This window comes from Ursus arctos, unplaced genomic scaffold (assembly GCF_023065955.2).
Source record: "Ursus arctos isolate Adak ecotype North America unplaced genomic scaffold, UrsArc2.0 scaffold_24, whole genome shotgun sequence".
Lineage (NCBI taxonomy): Eukaryota > Metazoa > Chordata > Mammalia > Carnivora > Ursidae > Ursus > Ursus arctos.
The window spans coordinates 13,712,988-13,732,382 of NW_026622919.1; the positions used below are offsets into that span (position 1 = coordinate 13,712,988).

The 19,395-nt window shown below is 38.8% G+C and overlaps 1 protein-coding gene across 23 annotated transcripts in view; it reads left to right on the forward strand.

The window, feature by feature from the left end:
- Positions 1-19,395, forward strand: part of BPTF (bromodomain PHD finger transcription factor) — a 145,002-nt gene that overhangs the window by 20,988 nt on the left and 104,619 nt on the right. For all 23 annotated transcript variants that reach the window (XM_026512443.4, XM_026512444.4, XM_026512438.4 and 20 more), the window contains exon 2: positions 17,973-18,795. In XM_026512443.4, coding sequence (XP_026368228.2) covers positions 17,973-18,795 — 823 coding nt within the window. The remainder of the gene's footprint in view (positions 1-17,972; positions 18,796-19,395) is intronic.

Genomic DNA, 19,395 nt, shown 5'->3' on the forward strand with positions numbered 1-19,395 from the left:
TAAGTTTAACATCTGTCACTACACATAGTTACAGTTTTTTTTTCCTTGTGATGAGAACTTTCAAGATCTACTCTCTTAGCACACTTCAAGTATATAATACAGTACCATTAAATGGAGTCACGATACTATACATTACATCCCCAGGCTTATGTGGTTTTTAAATTAATTTTTTTCCAGAATCTACCAAAGTTTACTCAGACCTTTAGTAGGTGGTGTTGGGCATAGATCAGGCCCCACATCCTCTTCTCATCATTTTATTGGTAAATATAACTGTGATTTGCGAGCCTCAGGTTGAACTTCCAGACTGGAGGGGGGGGTTGGCGGCAGATGTTTGTTATGAAAATTTTCTGTCTAGGTTAGAATGGAGTTCTTTATTGTTTTTTTTTTTTTTTTCTTTCTTTCTTTCTTTCTTAAGAATGGGAGAGAGGTGGTGGGGAGGAGCAAAGGGATAGGGAGAGTTTTTTTTTTTTTTAAAGGTTTTATTTATTTATTTGAGAGAGAGAGCGCGCAAGCTGGATAAGGGGCAGAGGGAGAGCGAGAAGAACAAGCAGACTCCCTGCTGAGCACAGAGCCAGAGGCTGGGCTTGATCCCAAGACCTGGAGATATGACATGAGCCAAAGTCAGATGCTTAACTGACTGAGCCACCTAGGCGCCCCAAAGAGAGAAAGCCTCTTAAGCAGTTTCCGTGCCTAGCATGGAGATCACATCCTGAGATTATGACCTGAACCAAAATCGAGTAGGATGATTAACTGACTGAGCCACCCAGGCACCCCTCTTTATTGCTTCTTAGCTTGAGTTTGACCTTAGAAAAGTCAATCTTCTGTGGGCCTCAGTTTATTCATCTGTAAACTCTTGGCTGGACTAAATGATCTAATGGGCAGGGGATTGGTTAACTTTCTCTCATATTGTCAGATAGTAAATATTTTAAGTTTTGTGAGCCAGACTTTGTTGCAGCTACTCAACTCTGCTATTGTTACACAAAAGCAGTCACACACAATAAGTAAACAAATGAGCATGGCTGTGTTCGAATAAAACTTTATTTGCAAAAACAGGAGGTGGCTGGCCATGGTTTGTCAACCCCTTTTGAGCTCTTGGCGTTCATTAATCTGTGATTTGGATAATTAGGAAGAAAGCTTTGAATTTTAACATAGCTTTTCTGAAAGTCCAGTAAGAACTTTATTTTTTCTTTTCCCATATATTAGTAAAGAAATATAGAAAATTTTAAAATTCAGGAGATTACATTAATGCTTTGGTCGCTCTCCTTTGGTAACCACCTTAGAATATGTGTGTATATATGAGTGAATACTCACATGTGTAGAAACACACATATTGCTCTCGTGGGGCTTCTAGAGACTCGTGGATTTTAAAAGTTAATTTTGTATTTATTCACCTATTCTTTTTTGTATATAATAACTTCTTTGTTGATTGAGTTGGATTTTCTAGAAATGAAATTGTACCATCTGCAAACATGAATCATGTGCAGAAATCTTTTCTTTTGTTCATATCTCCTTTTTTTCTTTTTCAAATTGCATTGCCTACTACTTCAAACAATGTTGTAATGCTGGGCCTCTTTGTGCTTTCCAAATTTAATGGACTGATACTAATACTTCACTTTTAATTGTTATGCTGGCTGGTGGAGTGAGACCTTTGTGTTGATTATATTCACCTATTTCTCTTTGCTTTCTCTCTGAGATTTTAATTTTTATTTATTTATTTATAGTTTTTTTTAAATCAGATGTAGCTATTCTATTTTCTCAGATGTCTTCCTAGCTTCTTTTGAGATAATCATGTAATTTCTCATTATTGGTTCATTTTCTATTTTTTTATTCAGTTTTGGTGATTAGTAATTTTGTAACAAACATTCCTTCACCCAGGAGTTACACTTTATTAGCATTCTTATAATAGCCTTTGTACCTGTGGCAAGTTCCCCTTTGTCATCACCAGTTTAATCTATTGTGCTCTCCTACTTTTTCCTTTTTTAATTCTTTCTTTTTTATTTTTATTTTTATTTTTAATTTTAATTCCAATACAGTTAACATACAGTGTTACATATTAGTTTCCGGTGTACAATGTAGTGATTCAGCACTTCCATACGTCACCCAGTGCGCATCATGATTAGTGCACTCCTTAGATCCCATCACCTGTTTCATCCATCCCCTCACCTGCCTCCCCTCTTGTAATCATTAGTTTGTTCTCAGTAGTTAATTTTTTTTTTTTATTAGAGAGAGAGAGAGAGAGGAGGGGCAGAGGGAGAGGGAGAGAGAGAATCTTAAGCAGGCTCCATGCTGGGCTTGTAGCTGAGTCAGGGTTTGATCTCACAACCCTGAGATCATGACCTGAGCTGAAATCAGGAGTCAGACACTTAACCGACTGAGCCACCCAGGTATCCCTCTTTTGTTTTGTTTCTTAAATTCTACGTATGAGTGAAATTGTGGTATTTGTCTTTGCGTGACTGACTTATTTCACTTAACATTATAATCTCTAAATGCATCCATGTCGTTGCGAATGCAAGATTTCCTTTCATTCCTTATTATGGCTGAATAATATCCTGCTTTTTTCTTCATCAGGTTAGTTCTGGTTTAAATAGATCATATAGATTACCTTTGTGCTGTACTCACTCTTCTTGTACTTCCTTTTTGTACACTTTTGAATTTGCACCCTGCATTCCATGTAACTGTTTATTTACTCAATCTACTTGGTCTGTTAAGGGACATAAAGAATTGCCTTAAGTCTCCTGCTTTAATTCTGTTTCTATCCATTTCTTCTTGGATTTCTTACAGTTTTGCTTTATATAGTTTGATTCCAATTTATTTGGTTTATTACTTTATGCAACAACCTCTTTTTTTTTTTTTAAGATTTTATTTTTAAGTGATCTCTGTACCCAGTGTGGGGCTCGAACTTACAACCCTGAGATCAAAAGTTGCATGCTCCACCGACTGAGCCAACCAGGGCCCCATGCAACAACTGTTTATTCAGTAACCTACCTTGTGCCAGGCACTGTAATAAGTACTAGGACCTGATAAGCAAAACGTAAATTGTTCTGTCCATTGTGGAAACTGCAGTCTAGCGGAAGCCTATATTAATTGAGTGAAGATATAAGGATTATAAATGTGATAAAATTCTACGAGGGAAAAGAACAGGTACTTTGAAAAAAAATTTATGAATGGTACCTTTTTTAAATTGAAGTATAGCTGACATACAGTCTTACATTAGTTTCAGGTGTACAGCATAGTGATTGGACAATTGTACATTATGCGGTGCTCACCACAAGTGCAGCCACCATCTGTCCATATAACACTATTATAATACCCTTGACTATATTCCCTATGCTGTACCTTTCATCCCTGTGACTTATTCATTCCATAGCTGGAAGTCTGTACCTCACACTTCCCAGGGGTACATTTTCTCAGTTGTGTGTTAAGGGAGGGTATCACTGTGGAAATGTCATTTAATTTTAGATCTGAATGAATGACAAGCCAGCACTTGAAAGAATGGGTGAAAAAGTAGTCTGGGCAGAGAGAACAGCCTTGGGGAGGCAGTGGAGCTGTGGGGAGGCAAAGATCTTTGCATGGTCAAGGAGGCCAATATGGCTGAAGCAGAAGGGAGGCAAAGAGGCTGAGGTTGGAGCAGTTGGCACATCATGTAGGGCCTTTAGGTCTCAGAAGGGAATTTGGATTTTAAGGCAGGTATGGTGGGGGGTCATTGAAAGGCTTAAAGTTGGGAACTGGAACAATCACATTTTATTTTATTTTATTTTATTTTATTTTATTTTATTTATTTTATTTCATTTCATTTCATTTCATTTTATCTTATTTTATTTATTTGCCAGAGAGAGAGCGTGAGAGAAAGCACAAGCAGGGGGAGTGGCAGGCAGAGGGAGAAGCAGACTCCCTGCTGAGCTGGGAGCCCGACATGGGGCTTGATCCCAGGACCTGGAGATCATGACCTGAGCTGAAGGCAGATGCTTAACAATCTGAGCCACCCAGGTGCCCCATATGGACTGCATCCTTAATCGTTACAAAATCTTTGTTTCATTTTAGGAGTTTTTAAAATTTGCTTTGAATTAAATATTTATAACTCCTTTTCCTTTTCATTTCCTATAGTGGAAGTTTACCTGGGACATCCTGTTGAAAATAGCTAATAGGCAGTTGGAAATAATGTATCTGGGGTTTAGAAGAGAGTCTGGGTGGAGAAATCCATTTAGAAGTCATTGATATTTTGGTGGTAATTGAGCCCACTGATAATTGAGGGAAAGTGAGAGAATCTGCTGAGGACTGAACTTTGGGGAATGCCCACATGTAAAAGCAGTGTATGACAGAGGAACAGCTGCTCAAGAAAATTGAGTCCTAGGTAGCAGTAGGAAGTTGAAGAAGGATGTTGTGCCCTAAGGTGGCAGATGTTTTCAGCCAGGCTAGGTAAAGTAGGTGAATTGTTATAGTGATATATATTTCAAGGATCAGTTGATGTTCTCAAGTTTTGTCAGTTTTTACAGTTAGTAGTGTATTTTTTTTTTTTTAAAGTAGGCTCTGTGCCCAGTGTGGAGCCCAACATGGGGCTTAAACTCATGACCCTGAGATCAAGACCTAAGCTGAGATCAAGAGTTGGACGCTTAACTAACTAGAATATTTTTTATTTAATCTTGTTCTGTATTCAGGCTGTTAGCTATAAATATTGAAACAATTAAAACAAGTAATTGAAATAATTAAAAATAAGGAACTTAGAACAATCTTTCTGCACCTTAAGTTTTTTTTCTAATTATTACTATTAAGTAATCTCTGTGCCCATCCTGGGGCTTGAATTCACAATCCTGAGATCAAGAGTCATATGTTCTACTGACTGAGCCAGCCAGGCACCCCCTGTTTGTTTTTAAATACTGTATGGTATTTCATTATATTTATCCATTTAATACTGATGAATATTAAGGTTATTTCCAGTTTTGATGGCTTCTTCAGAGCATCAGTTCATACATCTGTGTGTAAATATATGGATTTCTTTGTTTGATGCTTACATTTTTATATCAGTTTTAATGGAATTCTTATTTTGTTGGAAATCCATAGAAAATGTTTTTAGTACTTTGTAATTGTTTTAAAGAGAGAGGGTGCTAAATATATTCTAGCTCTGTGTTAATAACCTGGTGCAGTTGTTATTTGAACTCCAGTCATTGTGCAGTAGTCCCTAGATGTATTTCTAGACCAAGGCTGTCCAGTAGAACTCTCTGTGATGATGGAAATGTTCCTTATCTGTACTGTACAGCGGGGTAGCCACTACCTGCCTGCAGCTATTAAGCACTCGAAATGCTGGCTCTTGTTAAAACTTGCTCTCAGGGCTCATACTTTCTAACCTTGTCATTGATCTTTATCTGCTGTTTCTCCCACCTGCACAAAGAGCATTTGTTATTTCTCAAATGCCCTTTTGCTGAGAGGTCAACTCAGGTGGTTTTTAACAAGAGAGGAAGTCTAATGTAAAGAGCACAAGCTTAGGAGACAGGTGGATTTGTGTGTGTGTGTGTTTGTGTGTGTGTGTTTTCAGATTTATTTATTTATGAGAGAGCATGCACGCATGTGTGGGGGGGAGCAGAGAGGGAGGGATAAGCAGACTCCATGCTGAGCGTGGAGCGTGATGCAGGGCTCAGTCCCACGATCCTGAGATCATGACCTGAGCTGAAATCAAGTCGGATGCTTAACCGACTGAGGCACCAGGTGCCCCTGAGGTGGATTTGTGTTTTAGTTTTATCTCTTAATGGTACTAGCTGTGTTACCTTCGACAAGAGATTTAGCCTTTCTATATACCTCGTTTTTTTTAATTTTTAAATTATTTTATTTTATTTTTTTTAATTTTTAAAGATTTTTCTTTTTAAGTAATCTCTACACCCAAGGTGGGGCTCAGCCTCATAGCCCTGAGACCAAGAGTCACATGCTCTACTGACTGAGCCAGCCCCCCCATATGTATCTTTAAAAATGATAAAATTTAGTACCTATTTCATAGAGTTGATCTGAAGATAAAATGATATAATGCATTTAAATGTGCTTAGCACAATTCCTGGCATATTGGAAGCCCTCTGTGAAAGTTAGCTGCTGTTTTTTCATATTATTACCGTCACGAAACGATAGGGAATGGAGACAAATGGAATATACTTACTGAAAGAGCACAACCTTGTGAATAACCTTGAAACTGGGTTGGGACACTATTCCAACTGAAACTAGCCAGTTGTGTCCCCCCGCCCACCTTTTCTTTAAAGTAAACTCTGCACCCAGTATGAGGCTTGAACTCATGACATTGAGATGGAAAGTCACATGCTGTACCGACTGAGCCAGAATGGGACGCTATTCCAGATGAAAGGGGGAATCCTTGTTACTTATGACAAATGAGTTTCATAATTTTTGAAAGATGACTAGTGAATGTATTATAGGTGACTTATTTTTGCTAAGCCATTCATAGTTTATGTATGTGTAACTGTAGATTAAATAATTCAATTTTGTTAGATTTAGAGTATTAACTTCTGATGAAAACGGTCTCCTTTACCCCCTCTACCAATACCGAATGTCCATCTTTCAGATATGCTGCTTAGAAATAGGGAGACAATATTACATTTTTTCCTCTAGAAACACACATTGAATAGAGAGTTACAAGGTCTAGAAGTCTGAAAACACTCTGTAAATGTTCTTCTTAGAATGAATATGATAAAAATTTATAAACCAAATTTTGAAAAATCTACAGTGGCATCAGGGTTTTAATCTTAGTGTGACTTCGCCTCTGGATCTCCACCTTCTTCTGCAAGTAGTGTTGCTTCTGGGTGTCATTAGTTGAAAAAATACTTTGTAGTTAGATTTGTGCTCTAGGGAAGTTAACAGATGAGCTGGGGACACATGAATAATTGCATGTAACATAAATATACTCCAGCTGTAATGAAGAGCTATATAGAGTGCCAAAGCACAATTCTAGCAGGCACAGGAGAGAAGAGGTGACATTTGATCAGAGCCTTTGGTAAGGTTGGGGATTTCTCACAACTTCAGCAAATTAAGGCATTTTCTCTTTAGAATGTATAGAGAAAGGTGTGTGTGTGTGTGTGTGTGTGTGTGTGTATGTAATTAAAAAAGAAATGGGGGGGCCTGTCTCAGCCAGTTGGTGGAGCATAAGACTCTTGATCTTGGGGTTATAAATTCAAGCCCCATGTTGGGTGTGGAGATTACTTAAAATCCCCCCCCCTTTTCTTAAGATTTTATTTATTTGTCGGAGAGAGAGAGAGCACAAGCAGGGGGAGCAACAGGCAGAGGAAGAACCAGGCTCCCTGCTGAGCAAGGAGCCCGATGCAGGACTCGATCCCAGTACCCTCTATCCCATGACCTGAGCCGAAGACATGCTTAACCGACTGAGCCACCCAGGCATCCCTTGAGATTACTTAAAATCTTTAAAAAGAGAGAGAGAAATTAGCCAAACAAATGCAGATTGTGCCCACGCTGGATATTTTAAAAACTCAGGTATGTAGAAAAGGGCCCTGAGCAACGGTTAACACTTGGTGAGTACTGTTGAACAGTTCTTCCAAAGAGTTAGAAGAGATCATTCCTGTAGACCTAGTAAGTTAGACTTCTATTATGAAATATAGAAGAGTGGAAAGTTTTGTAAGTGCCAGGTCATTTTTTTTTTTTTTTTAAGTTATCTATACATAGTAACACAGTTTTTCTGTTAAGGTTGTAACATATCTGATGGGCCAGAATCTTTGTTATTCAGTCAAGAAATTCTCTCCCTTGACTGTGCTTTGGAAATTCATGGGCAAATTCTTGCTCTTTGGTTCTCTTTTTTCTCCCCCAGAATTCTTGCAGACCACTTTCCATCCTCAGCATTTTCTTTTTTGTAGGCTTATTAATGTCTTTGATTAGGCTTCAGCTTTCTTTCACATCAGTCCTATTCAAATCATGTCTTTGGAGACAACCCCTTAGTTTTCTTGCCTGAGTTTCCACGAAAACCTTACTTTCTGTTTGATGGGGGAAATATCTAATTCTTGTAAAGCAGTGGTTTTCAAACTTCGCTGCACAAGGGAATTACCTGGGGAGAAAGATAAAAATACAGATTACTGGACTTAACCTGGGGTTCTGTAAATTTGGGTTGCACGTTTGCCTTCTACTTTTAACACCTTATCATGTGACTCTGCTGCATCTCCAGTTTTATGATGGACTATTTCAGGCAGTTTCTCAAACTTTAATGAGCGTGTGAATCACCTGACGATTTTGAGAAACTGCAAATCCTCATGTAGTAGACCTGGGGCCTGAGCTACTGAATTTCTTGCAAGCATCATAGATGATGCCGGTCACATTTTGAGTAGCAAGGCTTGAAGGTGCTTTTTGGAATTAGTGAATTTCATTTGATGTGTAGTAATTATTGCTTGTCTGGATCTCAGAGGGATAGCCTTTCCAAGTTCTAGGGCAGTGGTTCTTAAAGTGTAGCCTCAGACCAGCACAGTTAGCCACCTGGGAATTGTTAGAAATGCACATTCTGAGGCTCTATTCTAGACCCATTAAATCAAACTGTTTTAATCAGAATCAGCTCTCTAGGTGATACTGCTGTACAAAGTTTGAGGAGCACTGTTCCAGGAGTTCTCATTATAGTCCTCTGTTTACTTACATAGTGAAGAGTAAAAGCACATTTCTAACATCTGCAAATAATGTAGAGACATAATTTTCTGTGTAATTGGGCTAGCGCTTAAAAACTACTAATTTTTTCAGTAAATATTATGTATCTTACTATGTGCCAGCCACTAGTCATAGCAACAAACAAGGTAGAGAAAACTCCCTGCCTTGAAGGAGATTACATTCTTGTGGTTATGTTAAATACTACTTCACGTATGTATATGTGTCTATGTATGTATGTATATTTATATATCTCCCCATAAGCAACAGATAAAACTGTTTTGCATGGTTTCAAGTTGTTTATCCTTTTGTCGGCAATTTTTTTTTGTTTTGAGTTGTTTTTTTTTTTAAGATTGATACATACTGACATATGAAACCCTAAATTACTCAAGACTGCTGTATAGAATCCTATCAGATGACATTTCCACAGTTTAATCTTTCCCCTGCTGATGCACATTTTGGTTGTTTCAGTTTGATTGGCTGTTTATTTGCTTTTTAAAACAATACCGAATATTCTGCATATGCATGAGGAAAGTTTCTCTAGAGAAGTGATTTTCAAACTGTGGACTGCAAGCAGCATGTTTTAAAAGCTGACAGAATAGCAGCCCATGGAATGGGAGAATAAATTTGCAGATGACACTACAGATAAAAGGCTGGTATCCAAGATCTACAAAGAACTTCTCAAACTCAATACACAAGAAACAAATAAACAAATCAAAAAATGGGCAAAAGATATGAACAGACACTTTTCCAATGAAGACATACAAATGGCTAACAGACACATGAAAAAAGTTCAAAATTATTAGCCATCAGGGAAATTCAAATCAAAACCACACTGAGATACCACCTTACGCCAGTTAGAATGGCAAAAATAGACAAGGCAAGAAACAACAATTGTTGGAGAGGATGTGGAGAAAGGGGATCCCTCCTACATTGTTGGTGGGAATGCAAGTTGGTACAGCCACTCTGGAAAAGTGTGGAGGTCCCTCAAAAAGTTAAAAATTGAGCTACCCTATGACCCAGCCATTGCACTACTGGGTGTTTACCCCAAAGATACAGACGTAGTGAAGAGGAGGGCCATATGCACCCCAATGTTCATAGCAGCATTGTCCACAATAAGCTAAATCGTGGAAGGAGCCAAGATGCCCTTCAACAGATGACTGGATTAAGAAGTTGTGGTCCATATATACAATGGAATATTGCTCAGCTATCAGAAAGAACGAGTTCTCAACATTTGCTGCAACATGGACGGCACTGGAGGAGATAATGCTAAGTGAAATAAGTCAAGCAGAGAAAGACAACTATCATATGATTTCTCTCATCTATGGAACATAAGAACTAGGATGATCGGTAGGGGAAGAAAGGGATAAAGAAAGGGGGGGTAATCAGAAGGGGGAATGAAACATGAGAGACTATAGACTATGAGAAACAGACTGAGGGCCTCAGAGGGGAGGGGCGTGGGGGAATGGGATAGACCGGTGATGGGTAGTAAGGAGGGCACGTATTGCATGGTGCACTGGGTGTTATACGCAACTAATGAGTCATCGAGCTTTACATCAGAAACCGGAGATGTACTGTATGGTGACTAACATAATATAATAAAAAATCATTAAAATAAATAAATAAATAAATAAATAAAAGCTGACAGAATAGAATAGGTGGTATTAGGATGGAAGAGAAGATGTTATTCAAGCTCTATTACAAAGCTGTAATTATCAAGACAGTATGGTACTGGCACAAAAACAGACACATAGATCAATGGAACAGAATAGAGAACTCAGAAATGGACCCTCAACTCTGTGGTCAACTGATATTCATCAAAGCAGGAAAGAATATACAATGGAAAAAAAACCAGTCTCTTCAACAAATGGTGTTGGGAAAATTGGACAGCCACATGCAGAAAAATGAAACTGGACCATTTCCTTACACCATACACAAAAATAGACTCAAAATGGATGAAAGAGGGGTGCCTGAGTGGCTCAGTCGGTTAAGCGTCTGCCTTCAGCTCAGGTCATGATCCCAGGCCAGGGTCCTGGGATCGAGCCCTGTGTTGGGCTCCCTGCTCGGCAGAGAGCCTGCTTCTCTTTCTCCCTCTGTCTGCCACTCTGCCTGCTTGTGTGTGCTCTCTCTTCCTGACAAATAAATAAAAATCTTAAAAAAAAATGGATAAAAGATCTAAATGTGAGACAGGAATCCATCAAAATCCTTGAGGAGAACACAAGCAGCAACCTTTTCGACTATTGCAACTTTTTCCTAGACACATTGGCAAAGGTAAGGGAAACAAAGGCAAAAATGAGCTACTGGGACTTCATCAAGATAAAAAGCTTTTGCACAGCATAGGAAACAGTGAACAAAACCAAAAGACAACCGACAGAATGGGAGAAGATACTTGCAAATGCCATATCAGATAAAGGGCTAGTATCCAAAATCTATAAAGAACTTATCAGACTCAACACCCAAAGAACAAATAATCCAATCAAGAAATTGGCAGAAGACATGAACAGACATTTCTACAAAGAAGACATCCAAATGGCCAACAGACACATGACATAGTGCTCAGCGTCACTCAGCATCAGGGAAACACAAATCAAAATGACAACCACCTCACACTGGTCAGAGTGGCTAAAATTAAAGTCAGGAAACGGCAAATGTTGGTGAGGATACGAAGAAAGGGGAGCCCTCCTACACCGTTGGTGGGAATGCAAGCTGGTGTAAGCCACTCTGGAAAACAGTATGGAGGTTCCTCAAAAAGTTGAAAATAGAGCTACCCTATGACCCAGCAATTGCACTATGGGTATTTACCCCAAAGATACCAATGTAGTAATCTGAAGGGGGACCTGCACCCCAATGTTTATAGCAGCAATGTCCGCAATAGCCAAACTATGGAAAGAGCCCAGATGTCCATCAACAGATGAATGGAAAAAGAAGATGTGTGTGGGGTGTGTGTGTGTGTGTGTGTGTGTGTGTGTGTGCAACGCACACATCCACAGTGGAATATTATACAGCCATAAAAATGAAATCTCACCATTTGCAAAGATGTGGTTGGAACTAGAGGGCGTCACGCTAAGCAAAATAAGTCAGTTAGAAAAAGACAATTATATGATCCACTGATATGTGGAATTTAAGAAATAAGGCAGAGGATCATAGGGGAAGAGAGGAAAAAATGAAACAAGACAAAACCAGAGGGAGATAAACCATAAGAAACTTTAATCTCGGGAAACAAACAGGGTTGCTGGAGGGGAAGGGGGTGGGGGATAGAGTGGCTGGGTGATGGACGCTGGGGAGGGTGTTATGGTGAGCGCTGTGTATTGTGGAAGACTGATGAATCACAGACCTGTAGCCCTGAAACAAATAATACATTATGTGTTAATAATAATAATAATAAAAGAGATGATGTTGTAAGGCATATATTAAGAGTAGCGTTTTGTAGAACTTTTGTTTTGGTATCGTGTATACTGGATTGGGATGTAAACTGTATTTTTTACTTTGGGATATGAACATAGAGTTTGCACACTGCTCTCTGAGGGTTATATGCATCATCTTTACCTATTACTGAATTACTGTCCAAAGTGGTGGTACCAGTTTATAGTGCTATAATGGTATACTGGTGTTTCCATTGTACTGGGCTCTTCCCAAAAGTTTGTTTAGTTGGATTTTAAAATTTTTGTCCATTGATGAGTATGGAACAATATTTCCCTGTGGTTTTACTTTGCCTTGTGCTGATAACTAGTGAGGCTGATGTCAGTCCTTTTTTTAATACAGGAAAATTAATATAACATATCTGCTAGGCATTAGATCAGTGTTGAAAATGGTAATGAGTGTAATATTCAGTGGCACATTATAAATGCATTTTTACGAATAGTTGAAATGACTCGCTAATACTAATGATTGACAGTTGAGGGGCTTACGTGGTTTAATTTTCGGTTTTCTTTTTATATACTCTTATCTGCACTTAGTTCTGTAAACCTCTATCTTTGAATTTGGCATAATGAACTTATATTGGTGTTCATACAAGACCATCAGTAAGCCATTGGTAGCAGCATCATTTTATTGATTTGAATATTATTTTATGTGTGCATAGATACCTGTCCAATATTTTTCTTTTAAATTATTAAAACATGCATGTGATATTGAAAAATATTAAAAAGTAGAAAAATTAGTTTTTTTCTGTCCCCCAGTTCTCAGAAGCAACTACTTTAAAAAGCTTTTTTAAAGATTTATTTATTTATTTTAGAGAGAGGGTGTGTGTGTGCATGCATGTGTGAGCAGGGGGAGGGGCAGCAGGAGTGCATCTTCAAGCAGACTCCCCACTGAGCGCGGAGGCTGTGGCAGAGCTGGATCTCAGGACCCACAAGATCATGACCTAAGCCAAAACCAAGAGTCTGACGCTTAACTGACTGAGCCACCCAGGTGCCCCTGAAAAGATTCTTAAATGACTTCTTAGATAAATCTATCTATATCTATATCTATTATCCTTGTACCTTCCTATTTTTTTCTTTTTGTTTCTAATTTCTTTTCTCAATGACATTCTTTTCTTTTCTTTTCTTTTTTTTTAGTTAAGTAAGTTTTATGCCCATTGTGGGGCTTGAACTCACAACCCTGAGATCAAGAGCCTCATGCTTCACAGACTAAGCCAGCCAGGTGCCCCTCATTGACATTCTATTCATTGTTCTTTTTTCTCCATTGCTGGCTTTTTTTTCACTTAATAGCGTATCTTTAAGAGTTTTTGTTTCAGCATATATGAATTTTACATTGTCCTTTTTAACTGCTAGGTTGGATTCCATTGTATAGATGATCATAATTCATAATTCATTTAAGTAGATGTGCATTTAGGTTAAAAAGAAAACAAAACAAAACAAAACTTCTGCAAAATGTTGCATTAAACTTTTTTGTACTTAAATTATGTGTGTGTGTGTGTATCTGTAGGATAAATTCTAGGAGGTTGAATTGTTGGGTCAAAGGGTTATATATTCAGATAGATTTTTGCCAAATTGCCTTTTAAAAAATGGAAACAATTTATACTTTTCCAATAATGGAAAAGGAACTGATATATGTCGATAATGAGAGGGAACTGACCTATATTTAATGTTAACTTTCAAAAGCGCTCACACTTTCAGTATGTATATGACTATAGTCATATTTTGAATAGAAGCTGTTTTGTGGTTTCCAGCTAGATATGTAGGATGTAGAATTTTTGGGCCTTTTTTGCCTTTTTTCCTTTTACCTCTAATACCAACAGAAAATGAACAGACTTTAGCTTATTAATAAAAAGTTAAATGAACTGTTAAAGATCACATCTATACAGTGGTTATCCAAAATCTTTCAGAATGTATGAAAGATGATGCCTTAAACGTAGACATTAGGGGCATGTAGGTGGCTCAGTGGGTTAAGTGTCTGACTCTTGATTTGTGCTCAGATAATGATCTCAGAGTCGTGAGATCAAGTCCTGCATTGGGCTCTGCGCTGGGCGTGGAGCCTGCTTAAGACTCTCTCCCTCTCCCTCTGCCACTCTCCCCCCTCTAAAAAAATAATTTAAAAAATTAAATTTAAATTAAATTAAAAATTAAATTAAATTTGAAAAAATAAACTAATTAAAAAATAAAATTAGATAATAATTATATAATAAAATTATAAATAAATAAAAAAACTTAGACAGTATTTCTGTTAACTGCTTTACGAATAGATTACTATCAGCAGTTTTTTTTTTTTAACGTTAACTGCTTTCATCGATAGACTTTAAATAGTAATTTATTGTGTTTCTCATTATAAAAAGGCTACGGGTTACAGTGTCAGATACTTTTTAATGAGTACTCTTATTTGCAAGTGATAGAAAACCAACGTGTTCACTTAAGCATAAGGGAAATGGTTTTGGTTTCTGTAGCTGGGAAAACTGGAGGATATATTCCACCGAGGGCTCAAGAATTATCAGTACTTAATATCTTACTTCTGCTTCTGTCCATCATTCTTATTCCCTTCTTCCATGAGGGGAGTAGAGATGGGTTAGCCACGGACAGCTCTCACCTCCTTCATGGAAAGAAAGGGCTTCAGAGCACTTGTCATTTAACATCTGAATATAAAATCCTAGGCAGCCTTGCTGGGCTGCCCTGGGTCACATCCCCATGCCAGTGATGAGGAGTTGGAATACTGTGATTGGGGGCCCCATCCTTATCATGTGGTGTGGGGGAAGGGAAATTCTCTATAGGGAATGATACTGGACAAATACTTACTAATGAAAGAAATACGCCAGATTCTCTTCGGCATAAGAGGTGTTCAGCTGGGGAGATGGAGTAGTAGATACCATGAAAAGGTAAATTATAATATGAGGTAACATGGTTTGAAGAAAGCTACGGGAATTCAGAAGAGCCTGGGGAGGTTAAAATAAGCTTTTGAAGGAAATGGTAACTTATGCAGTTACATCTCAAGGTGGTGGTGGTATATTCCACACCAGTTGATTTCTTTTTCATAAGGTCACTTGTATCCATCTTTTTGTTCTCACAGCCAAACTCTGAATCCCAGTCTTCATCTTGTGGTTAATTGCAGAAGATGCCCTGCCTCTGGTCTCATTCTATACAATGAAGCCAGAGAAGTCTCTCTGGAACATTCTACCCTTTGCCCCGCCCTGTTTAGAAAACCTGTTAACAACCCTCATTACTGCCGATATAAAGTACTATACAGACTCTTACACCTAACATTTAAGGACATCTACATTCTTCTGGTCCTAGAACTGCTTTTCCAGCCTTTCCTTCTGTGATTCTTTACTTGGATGCTGACAGCATTTTGCATAAACATTGAAAAGGAATGCAGGGACTGTTTCTAGAAGCAGTTTTGTCTCCTCTGCTGACTTGTGTTTCTTCTCTTATTTGAGGGAATTCCTCTAGGTTTAGTCTTCCTTTTACTCCTTTCTCATTTATATTTATGGAGATAAGTCCCAGATAATTTCCAGGAGACAGTAAAATGGACTGGATTACCGATCACGATGCTTACTCTCCTGGTGATTCTGTGATTTAATGGAATCTGTGAAAACTGCATCTGTGTGGATGGTGTCACTTTTATGAAGTTTGCTGAGATGTGGGCTCCTTTCTCACTATATAGGCTCACCATCAATGTCTGGCCAGGGTGATCCCTTGGACTTTTTCCTGCAGAAAGTAATGGATATACTTTAATTTGGAAAATCTTTTCAGTGAATGAATATTGGGTGTGCACTGTAGAAATTAAAATATCTGCCCTTTTATCTTCTTTAGCATACTTTTTTCTCCTGATACCATACACCCTTTTAGTTTGAAGATAATGAGACAAAGCCAGACGTGAGAGCTCAGGAATGCGGGAGGGAGCAGGCAGTTAAGGGTTTACCAGTAACCCAAAATCATGATTGATAAAAGTTAATTGTACAAAAATGAATTTAATGTTAATTGATTTTGTTAGAATTGTTTATTTTATTTATTTTTATTTTAAAAAAATATTTATTTGTCAGAGAGAGAGTGCTCACAAGCAGGGGAGCAGCGGCAGGCAGAGGGAGAAGCAGGCTCCCTGCTGAACAAGGAGCCCAATGTGGAACTCGATCCCAGGACCCTGGTATCATGACCTGAGCCAAAGGCAGCCGCCACCCAACTGACTGAGCCACCCAGGTGTCCCTATTTCTGATATTTAAAAAATACATTTCCTATTCTGTAAACATCATTGGAAAGTATAATAATAATAATAATAGTAATACAGGCATAGTAATTTAGGAGAAACTTGTTTCTTTTTTTTTTTTTAACTTTTTTTTAAAGATTTTATTTATTTGAGAGAGACAGTAACAGAGAGAGAGAGCACAAGCAGGAGAGAGAGGGAGAAGCAGGCTCCTGCTGAGCAGGGAGCCTGACTTGGGGCTCGATCCCAGGACCCAGGGACCATGACCTGAGCCAAAGGCAGATGCTCAACTGACTGAGCCACCCAGGCTCCCCAGAAACTTGTTTCTTTCAACAGGTTTTCTTATTTATATAGCAGGGCTTATTAAAATACCTCATAGACTCATTCAGAGAATTAAATGAGATCTCTATGCTTGGTACAAACTAAGTTCTCAAATGTGCTGTATATTGATAATTTATATGCATACATATGTATTCTTGGACATCACATCTCATAAATTGGGGAAGAGGAGCCTACAGTTGTTTAACTGCTAAAAAGTAGACATAGTCTGTGGTCTGTTTCCTGTCTGAGCCTCCCTTTTTCCTTCTCCCAGCACCGGGAGTCTCCTCCTCTCCTACTTCCTCCTTCCTTTCTTTGTCAGCCCTAACTTTGTGCTTCACTGTGGAGCTCTCCCGATAGGTGGCTCTCAGGAAGCATTTCTGGCAGAGGAAAAGGGAAGCTTCACCAGAGAGCTTCGTGTCTGGTTGTTGAGAGGCATTTCTTTTTTTTTTTTTTTTTTTTAAGATTTTATTTATTTGACAGAGACAGCCAGCGAGAGAGGGAACACAAGCAGGGGGAGTGGGAGAGCAGGCTCATAGCAGAAGAGCCTGATGTGGGGCTCGATCCCAGATCGCCGGGATCACGCCCTGAGCTGAAGGCAGACGCCCAACCGCTGTGCCACCCAGGCGCCTCGTTGAGAGGCATTTCTGTATCGCAGCAGACGCAGTATGAGCTCTAGTGTGCCTCTTATCTTACATGGGGATGTTTTTTCTCATTTACGTTCTTTTCACATCTTTCATAAATGCAGTTATTTTTTATCATGGTTACCTATACACCAGTTAACCCCTCTAGATAATTGAGAGCTGATTATAATTGAATTTTTTTTACTTGTAGTTTGTAATATAGTGGGAGAACTTTGAATTCAGATTTTTTATAGACTTAAAAATTAGAGCTAAATCATTATTTATTGGTATTATTTTAACTCGGCAGTTACTAGAAAATAGAAGTATGCTTACCTATTTTATGAGGTATATATCCAGGTAGGAAAAACTAGAAAACTCTTAGTTTTAGAAATGATGCACTGATTTGTGGGGCACCTGGCTAGCTCATTTGGAAGAGTGTGTGACTCCTGATCTCGGGGTCGTGAGTTCGAGTGCCTCTTTGGGTGTAAAGATTACTTAATTAAGGGGCATCTGGGTGGCTGAGTCGTTAAGCATCTGCCTTCAGCTCAGGGCGTGATCCCAGCGTTCTGGGATCGAGCCCCGCTTCAGGCTCCTCTGCTGGGAGCCTGCTTCTTCCTCTCCCCCTCCCCCTGCTTGTGTTCCCTCTCTCGCTGGCTGTCTCTCTCTGTCAAATAAATAAATAAAATCTTAAAAAAAAAAAAAAGGTTACTTAAATAAATATTTTTAAAAAAGAAACAATGTACTGATTTGTAAATATGCCATTTTTTTTCTTTACAGGTAGGCGAAAACCAAGAGTACATCGGCCTCGTTCTCCGATATTGGAAGAAAAAGACATCCCCCCCCTTGAATTTCCCAAGTCCTCTGAGGATTTAATGGTGCCTAATGAGCATATAATGAATGTTATTGCCATTTATGAGGTACTGCGGAACTTTGGCACTGTTTTAAGGTTATCTCCTTTTCGCTTTGAGGACTTTTGTGCAGCTCTGGTGAGTCAAGAGCAGTGCACACTTATGGCGGAAATGCACGTTGTGCTTTTGAAAGCAGTTTTGCGTGAAGAAGACACTTCCAATACTACCTTTGGACCTGCTGATCTGAAAGATAGCGTTAATTCCACGCTGTATTTCATAGACGGGATGACGTGGCCGGAGGTGCTGCGGGTGTACTGTGAGAGTGATAAGGAGTACCATCACGTTCTTCCTTACCAAGAAGCAGAGGACTATCCGTATGGACCAGTAGAGAACAAAATCAAAGTTCTGCAGTTCTTAGTTGATCAGTTTCTTACCACAAATATTGCTCGTGAGGAGTTGATGTCTGAAGGGGTGATCCAGTATGACGACCATTGTCGGGTTTGTCACAAACTTGGGGATTTGCTCTGCTGCGAAACATGTTCAGCAGTATACCATTTGGAATGTGTGAAACCACCTCTTGAGGAGGTGCCAGAGGATGAATGGCAGTGTGAAGTCTGTGTAGCACATAAGGTGCCTGGTGTGACTGACTGTGTTGCTGAAATCCAAAAAAACAAACCATATATTCGACATGAACCTATTGGATATGACAGGAGTCGGAGGAAATACTGGTTCTTAAACCGAAGACTCATAATGTAAGTAAATCTGGTCTTAATTTTTGTGTGTATTTAAAATTAAGCCAGTTCCTTCATGACTGATACAACAGAGCTATGCTGCTGATGTAATATAAACCTTTGTGATTTAATAATGAATTATATAGTTAAATAATTTCTAACTTGAAGGAATACGTACGTTAAAAGTTTCTTAAATTGCAAAGAAAGAAAAATGTGTGAAAAAAAACCAAATTACACACCAGTGTATTAATTGCCTGGGGTAGGAATCCGAATATTACAAGGCAGATGCTGCTGTGGGCCCTTCCCTGGTTCTGCTCCCTATAGCCTGCTCTGAGGTAATCTCCACCCTAATTTTGGTGTTAGGATTTTCTTGCTTCTCTTTTTAGTTTTGCTATATCTATATGTAAAATGGCCTGGCAAGAACAAACCAGCTGTCTTATAAAAGATCAGTTTTGTCATTATTGGTTGTAGCCTTGCAGGAGAAGAGATAAGCTGAACAGACTTATGGTCATAGGCTTCTGCTTTTCTGGGGGTTTTCAAGAATCTCTTCCAGGCAGGTCAGGAGGCGGTCTGCAAAAGCAGAGCATGTACCTCAGTCAGATGTTGGCTAGGGTTGTAGTG